The sequence below is a fragment of the Marmota monax genome, unplaced genomic scaffold (genome assembly GCF_021218885.2).
Source record: "Marmota monax isolate L192 unplaced genomic scaffold, Marmota_monax_Labrador192_F-V1.1 WCK01_AAM20220418_F8-fsc00095, whole genome shotgun sequence".
Lineage (NCBI taxonomy): Eukaryota > Metazoa > Chordata > Mammalia > Rodentia > Sciuridae > Marmota > Marmota monax.
In genome coordinates, this window is record NW_026695244.1 from 6,654,509 (window position 1) to 6,672,563 (window position 18,055).

At 38.5% G+C, this 18,055-nt stretch overlaps 1 protein-coding gene across 2 annotated transcripts in view; it reads right to left on the reverse strand.

Moving 5' to 3' along the window:
* The window catches only part of Plekhm3 (pleckstrin homology domain containing M3), a 219,853-nt gene that overhangs the window by 190,156 nt on the left and 11,642 nt on the right, over positions 1 to 18,055 (reverse strand). For both annotated transcript variants that reach the window (XM_046462966.2, XM_046462964.2), the window contains exon 2: positions 10,191 to 11,107. In XM_046462966.2, the coding sequence (XP_046318922.1) occupies positions 10,191 to 10,803 (613 nt within the window). In that variant the 5' untranslated portion in view covers positions 10,804 to 11,107. The remainder of the gene's footprint in view (positions 1 to 10,190; positions 11,108 to 18,055) is intronic.

An 18,055-nucleotide genomic window follows, 5' to 3' on the forward strand; every position in this document is an offset into this window, starting at 1 on the left:
AGTAATAATATTTCTATGGCTACTTTGAAGACCTAAAAAGAGTAAATCTCATTCATTGTCTCCTCATAAACCTAGGGGGAAAGGCAGATTATCTGTGTAGGCTGCAGAGGAAACAAATCCCTAACATATCTAGCTCCATAGCTAGATACATCATTTTAGGGATATTTTTCTACGTAAGTTTTTTACTGTGGGCAACAGTGATCACAATCAATACAGTTCTTGATTGATTTTCCTCCTTGAATGTGAACCTGATTAGGAGATCACAAACCCCTTTTTAAAAATTTGTTCTAATTAGTTATATATGACAGTAGAATGCATTTTAACATACTGTACACTAATGGAGCACAACCTGTCATTCCTCTGGTTGTACATGGTGCAGAGTCACACTGGCAGTGTAATCATACATGTATACAGGGTAATAATGCCCATCTTATTCCACCATCTTTCCCACCCCACTACCGGCTCCTCTCCCCTCATTCCCTTCTGCTCAATTTAAAGTTCTTTTATTCTCTCCCCCGCCCCCATTATGGATCAGCATCCGCTTATCAGAAAAAACATTCAGCCTTTGGGTTTTGGGGTTTGGCTTATTTCGCTTAGCATGATATTCTCCAGCTCCATCCATTTATCTGCAAATGCCATAATTTCATTCTTCTTTAGGGCTGAGTACTAGTCTACTATGTATACATAACACATTTTCTTTATCTACTCATCTGTTGAAGTACATCTAGGTTAACAGTTTAGCTATTGTGAATTCAGCTGCTATAAACATTGATGTGGCTGCATCACTGTAGTATGTTGATTTTAAGTCCTTTGGGTATAAATTGAGGAGTGCGATACTTGGGTCAAATGGTGATTCCATTCCAAGTTTTCTGAGGAATCTCCATACTGTTTTCCAGAGTGGCTGCACTGATTTACAGTTCCAGACACAGAGACAAACCCACATAAATATGGTTATCTCATACTAGACAAAGGTGCCAAAAACATACACTGGAAAAAAGATAACCTCTTCAACAAATGGTGCTGGGAAAACTAGAAATCCATACATAGCAAAATGAAATTAAACCTCTATCTTACACCCTGCACAAAACTCAACTCAAAGTGGAACAAATGTGGAGGCGCTAGAACAGAGTACCTGCACCTAATAAAAGAAAAAGTAGGCCCAAATTTTCATGATGTCAGCTTAGGACATGATTTCCTTCACAAGACTCCTAAAATGCAAGAAATAAAATCAAAATTCAATAAATGGGATGGATTCAAACCAAAAAGCTTCTTCTCAGCAAAGGAAACAATAACATGAAGAGAAAGCCTACGAATGGGAGAAAATCTTTTACCACATACACCTCAGATGGAGGACTAATCTCCAGGATATATAAAGAGCTCAAAAAACTTAGCACTAAAGAAAACAAATAACCCAGTCAACACATGGGCTAAGGAACTGAACAAACATTTCACAGAAGAAAAAATACAACTGATCAACAGATATATGAAAAAATGTTAAACATCTCTAGCAATTAGAGAAATGCAAATCAAAACTACTCACTTTAGTCAGAATGGCAATTATCAAGAACACAAGCAATAATAAATGTTAGCTCCTCATGCTTTGCCATGGGGCAAAAGTCAGGTGTGGTGGCACACCCTGTAATCCCAATGATTCAGGAGGCTGAGGCAGGAGGATTGCAAGTTCAAAGTAAACTCAGCAAGTTAGTGAGATGCTAAGCAATTCAGCAAGACCCAGTCTAGGGATGTGGCTCAGTGGTTAAGTGCCCTTGGGTTCAATCCCTAGTAACAAAAACAAAAAACAAAACTTCAGATGACAGATTTTAAGATAAATGCCATTCCATTACTTATATCATTGTCCATCTACAGAATATTAGAAACTTAGAACCAGAAGGGATCCCAGAAATCCCATCAGCCCAGCCCCTTCTGGTGTAAAACCTGTCAGTTACCTTTGCCAAGAGAACCCTGATTTTATTTAGGTTTGCTGGTTAATATGATGAGGGGCAATGGCCTTTACCCTGCTTCATGGAAAGAATTATAATTTGTTCAAACCAATCAGTACTCCTATTTTCCTTTACCAGAGATGCCATGAGGTGGGGCATGTGACCTGGTTCTAGCACTGAGGAGGTTCTACTGGGAGTATCTGGGAAAGAGACCCAGAGGAAATGTCCTGCTTGCCCTTCCTGTCTTTGGCTGTTGATACCTAAAAAAATGAATTTAAGGCATTTTTTTAAAGCCAGTCAGGAAAGGCCACGTGATTCCATTTATGTGAAATGTCCATAATAGGCAAATCCATGGAAGAGACTTTATTAGTAGTTGCCAGGGGCAGGAAAGGTACAGGGAACAGGGTAGTGACTGCTAATGGGCATGGGTTTCTTCTTGGGGTAGTGAAGATGGCTCAGAATTAGATAATGGTAATGGTTGCACACCTTGGTAAATATGCTAAAAACCACTAAAATTATGTTTTTGGAAACTAGATTGAGACCAGAGGCACTCTACCATGGGGCTACACCTCTATTCGTTTTTATTTTTTTGAGACAGAAATCTCACCAATTAGTCTAGGTGGTTTCCAACTTGTGATCCTCCTGCCTCAGCCTCCTGAGTAATTGGAATTCAGACACGCACAACCTCACTTGGTAAACCATTTTTATTTTCTGATTTTTTACAAACTCCCTGGACTTTTTCTAATATTTTACAAAAATTAATTGTTGGGGGAGTCCTCCAGGAGTGGACTCCTTCAAAAAAGACCCTTCCCTCACCAGTTGAACAGCTTGGCTTTGCACTCCTAAGAAATAGAAAGTCTGATGGTCTATTTTCAGAACATAGTATTTAGGCTTAAGTGTAAAAGTGGGATGTTAAGATTCAATCAGAGCTAGTTTGAGATTCCCAACCTGTATCCAGTCTAGCCATTTTAACTGTAGCCCTTCCCTTTGCCCTCTTCAGAGCCAATCACATAGATTGTAACCCTGAGCTCCTTCTATCAGAGCAAGCACAGTGCTGATATGGATAAAAGCAGACAGACTACCTGCCTACACATGCTTGCTTGCCAGATTGTTCACTGTTCTGTAGCACATCCTTCTGCAGAAGTTTGCCTTGCTGAGTAACTTCAGCACAGGCCTGATTTCTTGCAGCACCTGGACATTTTTAACACTGCACTGAGGATGTTTTCAGTAGTTTGGCAAAATTGAGAAGTTATACAGATATTTGTGCACATTTGTTTAAGTTTGCAAACTGTCCTTTCTTGGAAAGGACTCATAAGCTCAAATCCATTTACATAAAGGGTAAGAAAATAGGCTCAGTTTTGTGGCAATGGATGCTGTAGTTTTTTTAAATGAACTTCCTTTGAACAACTGAAAGTTGGAAAGGACAAATGTCCACTCACCAATAAATGGTGATGGGTTTTCTGGTCTTTGAAATCTAGATGCTGTGGGTCTGAGTGTGGAGGGGATTGTCTTTGTGGACAAAGAAACCTCTGGAGTTGTGGATGTGGGTTAGTATGGCTGAGATGACAAAACCCAAGACCAGAAGGCCATCACCAGCTAGAAGAAAGGCTAGGGTTTACTACAGTGTCAATTTGTTCTCTTTGAAGAATTTGTTCTTGCCAGGCATGGTGGTGTACTCCTGGTATTCCAAGCAACTTTGGAGACTGAGGTAGGAGGATTTCAAGTTCAAGGCCAGCCTCAGCAACTTAGCAAGGCCCTAAGTCTCAAAATTAAAAAAATAAAATAAAATAAAAAAAGGAGGGGACAGGAGTTGTGGCTCAGTGGTAGAGTGCTCACCTAGCATATGCAAGGCACTGGGTTCATCCTCAACAGCACACACCAAAAATAAAGATATTTTGTCCACCTACAACTAAAAAAGTATTTAAAAAATAAATTTAAAAAGGGCTGGGGAAGTGGCTCATGGTAAAGCACCTCTGGATTCAATCCTAGTGGATGGCCTTAGGTGGGTTCAAGTCTCTTAGCCCAAGTTTCCTCATTTGTAGAATCAGGACATTATCACCTACCATGTTAAACTACTGAGAATATTCATTAAGATAAGGAATAAATACTTAGCAGAGGGCTGGGTATGAAGTTAACCCTCATTAACCCTCATTTAATGATAGTTCTCATTGAAACATTAATAACAAACTTCATTCAACTTGACACAAGGTGTAGGTAAGGAGAAAAGAAACAAAGCATTTCCTCTTGGAAAAAAAAATTGTAACTATTCTGTCCTGATTTTCTAAGCAATGATACTAGAATTCAACCTTCCATTGGTTTATATATGGTATAGTACAAAGTCTTCTGCTATACGGTTCATATCTTCAAAAGACTTCCAATCGGGCTGGGGTTGTAGCTCAGTGGTAGAGCAGTTGCCTAGCACATGTGAGGTACTGGGTTTGATCCTTGGCACTAGAAATAAATAAATAAAGGTATCGTGTCCATCTACAACTAAAAATAAAATTAGAAAAAAAAAAAGACTTCTAACCTAGTATGAAAACTGGCTAGATAGGCAATTAACAATAATGTTCAACAGAATAAAATGTGTTTGGGAAACAGAGGTAAAGGGCAAAAAGGATATTAATTGAGAAACAAACTGGAAAGGTCTCATGGAGGATATGACATTTGAATTGGTCCTTGAAAGATAATGGAAAATTCTTGGTAAGTGAAAAGGGCAAAGAAAGTATTCTGGGATGAAGAGATAGCACAAGCAAAGGCCCAGGAACTTGAAAGCACATGGCACATTAAAAACTGGCAGAAAAGGTTAGGATGGAGGAAGGTGTGGGCGATGAGGCTGGGAAGAAACCAGAAGGCTTTATAAAGTTTACACTTAATTTTTCAAGTAATAGGGAGCCAGGGTTCATTTTTAAGAATGAAAAGACTTATGTTTGAGGAAGATAACTCCATCAGTTTGTAAAATTAATAACCATAGTTTTCCTTAGCCAAAAAAAAAAAAAAAAAGATAAAAGACATTAAAAGAATAACCACAAAGAATATCAGACACTGTTTTCACAATTCCCATACAGAAGTGTTTGGAATCAGAATGCAGACTGTCGATGAGCATAGAGGGTTTCCAGAGAGCTGCCACAAGCCAACAATCAACAATACAACCCAGGGAGACTCTATGACCATACAAAATCAACTTCCTATAGCCTATTTTAGCAACTTCTTTGTACTGACTAATCTTGTTGAATGGTGAATCATAAATTCAGCAAGAGACCTCACTTATTTTAAGCCCACAGGAATATTCCCACCTCTACTGATTCCAAGTCTTTTTAGAAACATCATAATTGAAATAGCAGTCATTTTAGTTTAAGTCCCATATTTGGCTTTTTTTTTTTTTTTAAGTGAAAGACCAGGAGGGAAAAAAGAAACCGAAACAGAGTAACATAAAACCCAGGATAAAGAAACTATATTGCCATGGTTTTTCTAGTCCTAAAGAAAATCTCTGCTTGAGACCTTCTCCTGAAGTACTCAGAACAAGAAAATACAAGCATAGGAATGGTACTAGGTCACCAGAGAGTAAGACCTATGGAAACAGAAGCTCAGTGACCATGGTGCTTGCCAAGCAGATGAAAATGTGGACACAGCCAGGGAGGGAAAGTAAGTTAGATTCTGACAGTTTGTTGAATTTCAGAGCTCTCTAGCCAATGCAAAAGATTTCTTTTAACATTTCTGATTTTTAAAAATTGCCACTACAGTTAATCCAGAAGTAGAGTTGCAGGGCACACAGAAAATTTTCAGTGTTAAATAATTTCAACCATACCCATGTTTCAACCTGATCTTTTGTTACAGATCTGACTACTAATTAGCTCCGACACAACCATGAGTCAGGGTCAATTCTAATATGTCCTAAAATAGACAGTTTTAGAGCTGGGCAAGACTGTGGAGATCATTTAACTGCCTTGTAGGTTTGTAAACCAAAGGCAACATGCAATAAGTGGTTTTTCCAAACTTACATGGTTAGTTAGGAGTAGAGTTAAGACACTTTTGAGTTCCATAAAACCTCACCTTCCTCTACAATGTGTCTTCATTTGTAGAGACAAGTATATATTTGTACGTGTTTACAACCTATCTTTCAAATATATAACATATCTGACATTCACCATGTTCATTTTATTGTTGTTGTTCTTACCTAAAAGGTATGTGTATATTTGAATTGTAATTCTGTAATGTTAGGACTCTACCTTCTCCACCCTATGGGAAATTCCTAGTACCTGTGGTTGTATCAATATTCAGTGAGCAGCAGACAATGATGCAGAGGGGAAGAGGGTTAAGTATGGATACTAATGAAGAGTATGTCTTTTTAATTAAGGTGTGCTAGAACTAGAAATCAGCCATTTTGGTGGTGGGATCAGGGCTCTCCCTCAAAGTAATTCCCAGTCAACAGCTGTCCAGGGCATGTCAGACACTGGGTTGTCAGTAAGGAAAGGAGCTGACCCTGAGGAAGTTTTACTCTCCACCACCTACCTGGAGGTTCTTTAGAAATAACTGCCTCTGCTACTACCTTGCCTGAGGTCTTTCCTCCCATCACTTTAGGACCTAACCTGTTGACCTTACTATCCAATTATTCTCAGGGAATGCAGACAGCAGTCATTACACTGGATTCAAACCACACCCCCACTGACCTGCACAGACACCCTGGCAGCACCCTTCTTCAATGGGCCCAGGCAACATTCCTTCTTAATGAGTCAGCCTTGGGTCTGCCTGTGCCAGAGGCAACACAATCTCTAGAATGCATTCACAGGCCTCTAAGTAAGATGGCCCAAAGATGGGCCAAAACCCAAGGCCCTTATTCTATGCTTCCAAATCTGTGGGGTCAGTTCACTTCAGCTGTCTGTGTGGCTAATATTTAAGAGTGTGAAAGGCAAAGTTACAGTCTCTCTTTTGCATATTCACCAGTCCCCCAAAGAACTGTGACCAGTTCTGCGGTAGCCATGTATTTCAGTAAGTATCCTAAATGCAGGAGACAGTCCTTGCCTAGCTAGAGTGCTTTTGTGTGCCTCAGTTTCTCCTGTATTAATGTCTCCTATTTAATGTCCACAAGAATTGAATGTATATTACTATTAGCCCACATTTTATGGAAAAAATAAGTGAACAACAAAGATATTAAGAAACCTGTCTTATGTTGCCCCACTAGAAAGGACTAGAAGAAGGTTTGGAACTCTAGCAATCTAAGTTCAGAGTCAGTGTTTTTAGCTAAAATGCTATTTGTTTGATCAGAAGGTCTTCTTCAGACAGCAAAATAGCTGTTACTACCCACAGCTACCCGTTGCCCTCATTACACCAGAACAGAATCTGCTTTGTGCCCAAAGCATCATTTACCTTGATATGCCTCAAGAGCCAGTTGTTCATCATCAATGGTGGCAGAAGACACTGAGGTCCTACTTAATAAAGACCTCTGAACTTGTTACGGGAGGAAGAAGAGGGGATAATACAAAGTAGGAGAAGAAGAAGAGGTGGACAAGGAGAAGGAAAGTCATTCCTGATACGTCTTTAAACTATTCAAAGTGAGATCAGAAAAAGACAGGATAAAAAAAAGAATATCAACTGGAGAAAAATATAAGACCATGTAGTAATAAAGCCCATAAGAATGACAGAGCTGGACACAAAACCAAGTTGATCACATCAAAATAAATACATTTCACTAAATATCATTTCTTCTCAGGATCCCCCAGTCTCTCATTAAATTTTGTTAATTCTTAGAACAGCAGAAGTGGGAGATGATAAGATTATGAAACATTTTGGGATATAATATAAACATGTTTGAGGTGCCTGTGGAACAGTCCAACACAGATGTTAACCAAGCAGTTGGACATGGAAGTCTGCAGCTCAGGCTTGACCCAGAAGTAATGGGTCTTCATCTCCAGCCCTAGCCAAGATACTACACCACCTCCCTCTGCTTTTGGGATATGTCTCAGGGGAAACAAGGAGCCTCTCTTCAGTTTGTATGGTTAATTTTAAAGATTTTGAAATAAACTCTACTCAAAGATATTAGCTGATTTTGACTACTATGCATCAGATGTTGGCACATCTCTCCTCAAATGCTTGTGAGAACTAGTCACTGGAGAGGGAGATCATCCATGAATCTAGAACTTATCTTTATTCCCAGCCCAAGAATGACTGGCCATTGCTTGCTCCTGCCCTTGACCTAGTGAGCAATAAAACATGACCTATCTTACTTGCTCACCAAAGCATGCCAGAAAAAAAGGATCTGAAACTCAGTATGTCCTTTGCTCAAGTTTGCTGATTCCTTTCGGATGTCTACTTTGTAGATGACCCAAAGTGTCCAGAATGTATTATACAAATACCTGCAAATGCCATTTGTTACAGTTTGTTTCAAAATACCACTCACTAGATCTATTTTAATATAAAGTTATAGGCAACTTTCTAAAAGTTTTTATTAGTGCATTATTCTTATACATAATAGTGGGGTTCATTTTGACACGTTCATAAATTTATATAACATAATTGGCTCCATCTCAATTCCCACTACTTCCTCTTTCCCTCCCCTCCTCCCTCTCCTTTGACTTTTTTTTTCAATTGAGAATTAAAGAATAATAATCATATTTGTCAAATACTCAAGGAATAGTTCAGGACTTTAGAGAAGTAAGGTCTGGTTCTTGAATTTAAAGCTGAAGAATATAGGAAAAATAAAGTTAAAAATATGACATCCTTTTAATTTGACTTATGCCAGGGTTTTAGAATGGTCAAGGAGACTTAGTGATAAAATTCTAAATGAATTTTAAGAAACAAAAACACAGCTGAGGTTATTTTCTAATCAAAGAGTGCACGTGTTACAGGCACCCAAGCAGCTCAAAGGCAAAGCCATCATTCTGCTAGATACGGATGGGACTTAGCAACTCATTTTCCCTCTACTATCTGGATCAGTCCCCATATCCTTGCTTTATAATTGCTTTATAATGTCCTTTTCCTTTTATTGCCAAGGTCATCCCCCTTGGCTAGATGTAAAGAAGACTGAGGAGAGGAGGAAAGGAATTACAAGTCATGAATTTGACTTGTAATTTATTTTTATCTATCTATCTATCAATTTATTTTGACATGGGGTCTTGCATACTGCCCAGGCTAGCCTCAAACTTATGATCCTAGTGCCTCAGCCTCCTGACTCACAGGGATTATAGGCATGTGCCACCATACCTGGCTAAGAAAGAATTTTAAAAGGATGAATTTGAACTATATGTGAAACTGCAGCACTGTGGCAGGGACAGCCCATTTCCTTAATATACATATTAAACTATACTCTTGCCTCGGGTTGCACTTACAAACTAATTTTATACATTATAATGTAAAATGTATCAATGGACTGCCAAGCAATGCCACAGATGAAAGTAACTATCAAACAATATAAAGTACACACATACACAGAAACCCCGTTAATTGGGGAGAAGCCATCCAAATTAAGGGTCAAACAGAGTGATTAAAGAATCATCAGGAATAAAAATGGATAGTCTGTATAAATGAGGTTATCTTGAAGGAAAATGGAAAGATTTTTGTTAGGACTTACAGAAGAGAAATTTCATGTGTAAGTATGTGCGTTTTACATACACGTGCACATGTATATGTATAAAATGTGAGGAGAAGTGAAATTCAAGGCTCTATAGCCTGAGGTCTGCACTGTCTACACTGTCTTCTCCCTCCTCTGTCCTCTATAGTCCCTGCCACTCACTCAGCTATAAAGTAAAGCAGATGTTTCCCCACAAACATTTCAGTTGACCATCAACCGTCTCTCATTACTGAGTAACTTCTTGAGTCTTCATTAGTGTCTGATGCCTTCAGCTAGAGCAGAAACACTGTGGGGGCAGAAACTGTGTTTTCTTCACAGGTCTTCAAATCCATCACAACACAAGGTTCAGCCCAATAGGTGTACCAATCAGCAGTTATTAATGTGAACACACAGTAACATACAATACTCAAAGGAAAATTCATTAACTATGAGACTATTCTGATTTTAATGCACAAGATTAGAAAGGAAGAATTAATCATAGGTGTCTTTTTGCTAAATGCCTTTTAAGAAGATACTAGGACTATTGACTAGAGGTAAGGTAAAATGCAAACGTAAATGGAAGAGAGAACTTCAATAAGGAAAGCCAGATGTGGATACTGGACAGTAACATTCCCCTGAAGCAGATGCAAGAGAGACAAAGGAAAAAAATTAACATTGTTCAATAAACCTCAAATATAAAAACATACCAGTATTTCCTTGGGCATCTTCTACCTTACTTGGTGAGGGCAACAGAAAAGGTGGCCTGGTGAAGGGAGGGCCTGGAAGAGAAGGTTGCTGCTGCTGCTGCTGTTGCTGCAAAGGCATGGTTTTGAGGACCATGCGCCAGTCCACTTGGGTAATATCTGACCTTGATCGAGCATGCCCTGGCTTGAAAGTAGAAGTTTCATCCAATAAGTCATTCACAGAACGAGGTCTATCCCTTCGACGCTGACAGATATTGAAAAAATTAAAGGTGGATGCTTCCTTTTGTTCCATCCAGGAAAGATTATCTGGAGTTGTCCCTCTCTGGACCACAAACTGTTCTTTGGCAGGGAAGACATTTTGAGCTTTGGTTTCTATGAGCTTGCTCTTACAGTGGTCCCAGATCATGCCCCCCTTGCCCAGGGAGGCAACATTTCTCATAGCACCATTGTCTGTTATGTTACTGAGTACCTCATGTCCCACCAGTTCAGGGACTTCCTGAATCCCATAAACTTCTGCTTGCTGAACAGCCTTTTCTAGCTTGCTATCAAAAGTACTAAAGAAATCCTCAGTAACTTCTAATGCTGGGCTGATATCATCCACTTCCAAAGCTTCCATTTCACAGGTTCCGAGAGGCCTAGGCCTCCTAAGCTAGTTCAGGAAAGAGCTTCATGAACATTCATCCAACAAAGAGAGTTGCTTTAGCAATAGAGCTATGAAAACCACTGGAAGGAACCTTCGTTCAGTTGCCTAGAGCAGGCCAAGCTCAAGAGTGATTGATGTTTTCCTGGTCATTGAAAACATTTGCTAGCTAACAGAGGTATAGGGAGAGAGATGTTTCTTTGAGCTTATTCTTCAGTGAAATCTCTTGAAGACAACAGGTAGTGCTTGTCAAAGTAATGCAGTGGCAATTCTTGATTTCCTGGAATAAAATAAATAGGACAACATTGGTACATGGTTCAGAGTACTATAATACTATAATACTCAAATCTGCCCAATTACTTTTCAATCTTTACAACCCTTCCATGGCAGTCAAACACAAAGGGGACAACATGTACACAAAGTTCCACTGTCAGGAGGACACATCCTCCTTGCTTTGTACTAGAACTTACACAGAGCAGGATGGAATTCTTGATAAGGAGAAATGAGGCCAATAGCTTTTACTCACACAGAGAAACCTTTGAAAGCAGTTGTGAAAAGACTACCCTGGCAAAAGCTTTGATACATTGTCCTAAAATAGTAAGCAAAAGAGAGTAGCATTTCTGTGACTGGCCTCTATCATAATTAGTCTGAAAGTCGTAAATGCTTTACAAACCTTGAAAGCACTGATAATCTGCTGGGCTTAAAGGTGCAAGAGGGAAGTAGAGAAGGAAACTCTCTCTCTTTATCAAACCTGAATGTGATTGTGACTCTGGTGAGATTATATAATGTCCTATGATGACTCCAAGACTTCAGGATTCCTCCAGTCTTCTTGGGAACTGGTTTCAGGCTCCAAACTCCCTGAGGCTTCCAGGATTGGCCTCAAGAGTACAGGTCTACCCTGGGGGCGTCAATGGGTTAAGCACAGGCTTTAGTTCAGACCTCAAGCCTTGACCCCTTACAGCTCTGCCTGGGGAGAAAGAATCCTACAGGAAAACCAACTAACTCTGGGAAACACTAGGTCTCCAAGATTAGGTTAAATAGAGCAGACCTTGACAATGATGCAATCTAATACAGTAGTACTATGCACATATGGCCATTTAAGTTTAAATTTAGTAAAATCAACGTCTCTTGGTCACACTAGCCACATCTGCAAAAGTGCACAACATTTGCATATACCTGTGTACCTTTACAAAAATCAAATACATAAACAAAACAACTAGACAAAGGTTTTTCTTTCACTGTGAATAAACAAGTAGAATTAGTCAATCAGTAACACCATTACATGTTGCTGCAAAGGTAGATAGACATGCTTTCTTTCCTGAAACTTGAAAATGTTTATGGCTAATTAATTTTTAGCACTTAGGTTATTAAACAGTTACATCAATAGCACTAATCTACATTGATTAACATATGTAAATGAAACTAGAATATATAAACCTTTGTTTTAGATTTATCAAGGATATGATTCACAGAAACTAGTTAACCTCTTGTAAAGTGATAATGACTATGATGAATTTACTTTTGTATATTTTTATATGAACTGTTAGTACTTCATAAAATTTTTCTAGATACAAAGAGGTTTTGTTGTTTTCCTTTTTGTTTTTTCTTTTTTTCCCCCGAGTCTAAAGTTAAGACTTTTGAATTGAGTAACAGGGTCTTAGTATTTCTGTAATTTTGAAACTTGGAATTTTTTCAATTGCATCTTATACACCAGAGACTATGAAAAAGAAATAAACAATCAATCTTAAAACTTCTAGTTCTTTCTTTACTAGAAGTTCAAATGAATACAAAATATAAGATTCCTATTTTACAGAAGAGATACTAAGATACAGAGCATTAAGTTAATCCTAAAAGATTCCAGATACTCTTTTATTCTTTTTTTTTTTAACCTCATGTTTCAAATCCAATCTTTAAACCATGCTAGAGAGAAAATAAATACTTGCAAGGTAAGTGGGTTTTTAAAACTTTGTCAAAATATCTAGGAACACATTTTTATGCTCTCTGCTTGGGTATTCACAGGCTGGTTAGAAGCAAGTAACTGCTGATGGCCAGAACTGAGGCCTTGGAAATCTTGTATCACACATGGTAACACCACAGACTGTTAAATAGGAAGCAGCCTTGGAAATCATCCTTTCAACCCCAGCCTTTCACAGAAGAGGACACTGAGGCCCAGAGAGATTAAGAGGTCCCGTGAGTGGTATTGTATTAATTCCTAAACAGGGAAACATGTTCTCACCTCAGGTCTTTAACTATTCCCCCAAATACCAATATGGCCAACTCTCTCTTAAAGTGATTATTCATGTCTCCTTCTCAATGAGGCTTGCCCCTTGAGTATTCTATTTAAATCTAAAACATCTCCATACTGAACTCTTTTTTCCCCCCTAAGTGATGTTGAGGAGCAAATCCATATCTCTGCTAGGCAACTTCTCTACACTGAACTACATCCCCAGCTCTGCCCTGGGTTCTTGATCTCACTTACTCTGCATTTTTTTTTTTTTTTTTGCTGTTGTTGTTTTTATAAATTTTTCATCTTGGAGGAGTTTTAGATCTGCAGAATTATTACAAATATATTAGAGAGTCCTTATATACCTCACACCCAGTTTCCTTTATATAACATCTTACATAGGTATGGCGCATTTGTAACAATAAATGAACCAATAGTGACACATTAGAATTAACTAAAACCCATACTTTATTTCAATTCTCTCAATTTTACCTAATGTCTTTTTTTTTGTTCCAGAATCCTATTCAGGACAACACATGACATTTAGTTGTCATGTATCTTTAGCCTCCTCTTGGCTGTGACAGTTTCTGAGATTTTGGTTGTTTTTGAGGACCTTAACAGTTTTGAGGAAAACTGGTAAGATATCTTATAGAATGTCTGTCTTGTGGGATCTATTTGATGTTTTTCTCATGATTAGACCAGAGCTATGTTTTGGAGAGGAAGACCACAGAGTGAAGCGCCATTCTCATCATATATCATAATGACATATTATCAACATGACTATTACTACTGTTCATGTTAACCTTGATCACCTGGCTTGAGGTGCCCTTTTTCCTTAAGCATTTACCACCTTTCATCATATCACTTAATTTACTTACTTACTATTTAGTGTTTTTCTCTCCCCACAAAAACATAAGCTCTACAAGTCCAGGAATTTAAGCTCATTTTCTTCACCAAGGTATCCCAAGTATACAGAATAGTGTCTGGCACATATGTAAAGGCATTAAATAGATGACACACACTTTGTTATTCCTTTGCATGGCACTCATGACCCTTCCCGGACTATCCCCTCACCCCAGTGCCACCTCACTGTTCTACTCCTCTGTGCTTTTGTTTAGGTTGGGGAATCTTTTCTATCTCCTATTTGCCCAGGCTCTCCTGGCACTCTGGGTTTGCCATATTGTACTGAAATGATGGGACAATTTCTCTAGACCCCACTCTGAGCTCTGTGCAGGCACAATGCCTTATTCATCCTCCCACACAATCTGTTTTCATCCCTTGGGCTCCATTTTCCAAACTTCTTCATTTTGTTTTGTTTTTGCTATCAGGCATCATCTTTTCCTGGGCTCTATTGCCCTTAAATAGAGTTTAGTCTCTGTAATTGAATACCTCTTACTAGCCTGCCTCATTTGGTTTTGAATCAGCTAATAAAAAAAAAAATAACAACATATTCAGACAGGTTAAAATATTAAGTGATCCTTCCTCTGACAAAGTGAACATCAGTGTGTGGGTACAGGGTGGTGTGCATCAATGCAAAGCTGGTGGTGTGCATCAATGCAAAGGAGCCAATTGAACTGTGTTCTAAATTTGGCTCAATCAAACACTTACTGGGTAGCCTCTGGCAAACCTTTTAACCTCTGGGTGCCTAACTCAACTACCTGTTTCCAACAAAGTTGCTAATATCAAATTGCTTTGCATGTGGATCATTCACTAGGTAGCTATTCCACTATGCCTTTAAAAATGCAAATTGCAATATAAGTATGGAGCACTCCATTGGACTTCACTCAACAACCATGTGCTCTTGATTTCTCCCTAGATTCATCTGCCTGAAGAAGCAAAGTCAGCAACTGGCTTCTTATAGAACACTACTTCTCAGCCAAATCAGTGACCTATAGATATTTTATCTTATATTTATATAGAATACCCTTTCTATAAAGGGAAATATATCTCCTGTTTAACATAGTTGAGAAACAGGTCCATCTGTCAACACAGTAATAAAAGAGCTCAACCCCAAGAATCCCATGCATATATCAAAATGTAACAGCATAGGAAATCAGCTTATTGCTATTTTCTAACAAGACAATCTTCCTTACATGTTCAGAAGGCATGGCTAATTAACAGGATGAATACAGCAGCCCTCCCACACAGAGGTGGAGCAGACAGCCCTCCCACACAGAAATGCCATGTTCTCCTGAGCTCACTGGCAAAAGTGCTGACTTCTTTCCTTGACCAAATGACTTGTAATCAGAATTTAATGAATGCTGGAGGTATCTGAGGCCATGTAGTTTTAGAAGCAGCTGGACTGGGCAGAAAAAAGCAGTGCCAAAATACCTATGATAACTTGTTTCTGCTAATCCATTTTCAAAAATTAGAACAAAGGGTGGTCACAGGGCAGTCAGCACTCATGGTTCTCACATTCTTTACTTCGTTTAAGGTTGTGGTTGACTAAGAAATTTCTGAGATGCATAACATGATGGACCCACCAAAAGAGGATCTGACTATAGTAACATGACCTCTTTGGACCATGAAGTTATGATTTTTCATGGTGTTTTGTCATAAACACAATGTAAGTATACTGATGGTGCACAGCCATGCCACAAGCAGATTAGGAAGTGGTGCTGGAGCAGACCTCATATAAAGAGCTCAGGGGGCTTTCAGATGAGACGGACAACTAGAAACACAGATGGAATCCCACTTTTATACATTTAGAGGAAACACTAAATGGCTGTAGTGTATTCAAATTCCAACAAATGATAAGACTATTGCTATGCTATGAGATGAACATCCCATTCATTCAAATAATTTATATAGTGTTTTTTTCCTGTTCTAAAGGTAATAAGTACTCATAGAAATTCTGGAAAATTCTGACAAATATGGAAAAGAAAAATCAGTCATAATATCATGACTCAGGGAAAGCAAACTAACAGCCATTTTTTAGCCAGTATTAAATTGGAATCAAGATTACATATATAGTTTGGTCACACTGTCTCTTTAAATACATGCTCCAAAAGTGAACAGCAAGAAATGCTAATGAAAAAGAAGAGGAGAAAGAAGAAGAGGAGGAAGAAGAAGGAAAAGAGAGCAAGTAAGCCTGCCACTGGCCAGCCCCAGGGACACCTTACTACTGGCATAAGACCCCACTCCATTGAACTTCTCTTTCACAGCTATCTAGTGACCTCATTTTTATATAGCCACTACAGTTTTTCAAAGTTCTTACTATCTTTGACACTGTTAATGAACCCTCCTTAAAAGTTTCCTCCCAGAGTTTCATGGGCACTATAGTCTTAGATTTCCTCTTATTTCTACTCACTCAGTCTTGATCTCTGTATTCCTCCTTTTATTGCTGCTCTCCTAATGAAATGTGGGCATTGCCTGAGCTCTCTTCTCTAAAGCTGAAGCTACATGTTCTCCTTAAGTCAGTGAAACCAGAAGTGCAATTTCAATAATGACTTCTATATTCATGTCACCCAAATTTCTACCATCAGCCTCAATCTCAGACCTGGCATGTGGCCCTGTGTTCCCAATTATTTGTAAGGCATTTCTATTTGCCCTCCTTCATGGCAAAATTAAACCTAATGTGTCTAAAATCACCCTCAATTATTTATTCAGTAAATATTTGCTGAGTGACCACTATGGGATGGGTTCTGTTCTAGGCACTGGGGAAACAGCAACAAAAACAAAAAGTTCAATGAAACTTCCATTAATGATAAGGTTCAAATCTTCAACCTGGCATTCTAGGCCATCCTCAACCTTGGTTCAGCTTGCCTGTCCAACTTTGCACTTCTCTTTTTCTCCCAACTGGAATGATAATGCTAACTTTTATGCTTTTCCAACTCTAAGCCTTTGCCAGCAGTTATCACTGAGCTTCCCTGCCCCACTTCCACCTACTAAAATTCTATCCACTCCTCAAGGCCCAGCTCAAATACCAACTCTTCTGTAACCTTTTTTTTTCTTCTTTTTTTTTTTTTACTCCTGATTCTAAAATGATCTCTTCTTTTTTAAAACTGCCACAGAATATCTTAGTACCACCTCCACAACATACATTCATGCCCTATCCTCTTTCTGAGATAATGATGATGATAACCATATTTATCAAAATCCTATTTTGGTCCAGGTATGTGGCATGATACTTTATATCTCTAAGTGTCAGGACGTGTAAATGTGGGCACTGTAATTCCCACTTTACAAATGAGGAAACCAAGGCTTAACTGGGGCTACCTTGACTAAGGTCACACACTTACCCTACTGAATTTACAGCAACTTGAGAGCAGCAATTCAGCTCTATTCTATTTTTATAACCCTCCCTGGGCCTAAAACTGTGGCTAGTACATAACGAATATTCAGTAAATATTTGTTGAATAAATAATTGGATAGAGAACATAAAGAACAAAATTTTCAGAGCATGAAATCTGTAAAGATATATAAAGATATGTAAAACTATAGTTTTCTGGCAAAGGTATATTTGAATTCTTTGCAAGTTCGCTTAAGTAAAATTTGACATACTTTCTAAGACATTATATTGATTCAAGCTTTTAATTTTTTTTCTTAGTAGAAAAAGCTTCCTAGCTATTAAAACCAGGATTGAAAAATAACATAACAAAAGTCAGGTGGCAAAGACTACACTCAGACCTTTCATAGAAACAAAAGCAGCTGTTACAGAACTTAGAAATTATTTTGTGACCCACTACAATATTAGGCAACTTGGTGGGTCTCATTTGCCAGTGACATAAAACTCCAGCTCTTTTGACTGGGGTAATAAGATGTTCCCTTTGAAATAACTTCAATCAATTCAAAGCCTTTTTTAGTACATCTCAGCACATGTTTATTGTTTTCCACCTGCAAATTCACTGAGATATTTGATGCCCCAAGATGTTTTCCCAAAAACCAAGCTAAAATAAGCATGGTTTTTCAAATCTCAGGCTGCTTTGCTACCAAAAGCAGCAGTGTTATTACAACCCTATGTCAACCACTGAATTGGAAAACCGAAAGCTTCTGGTTGGGAAG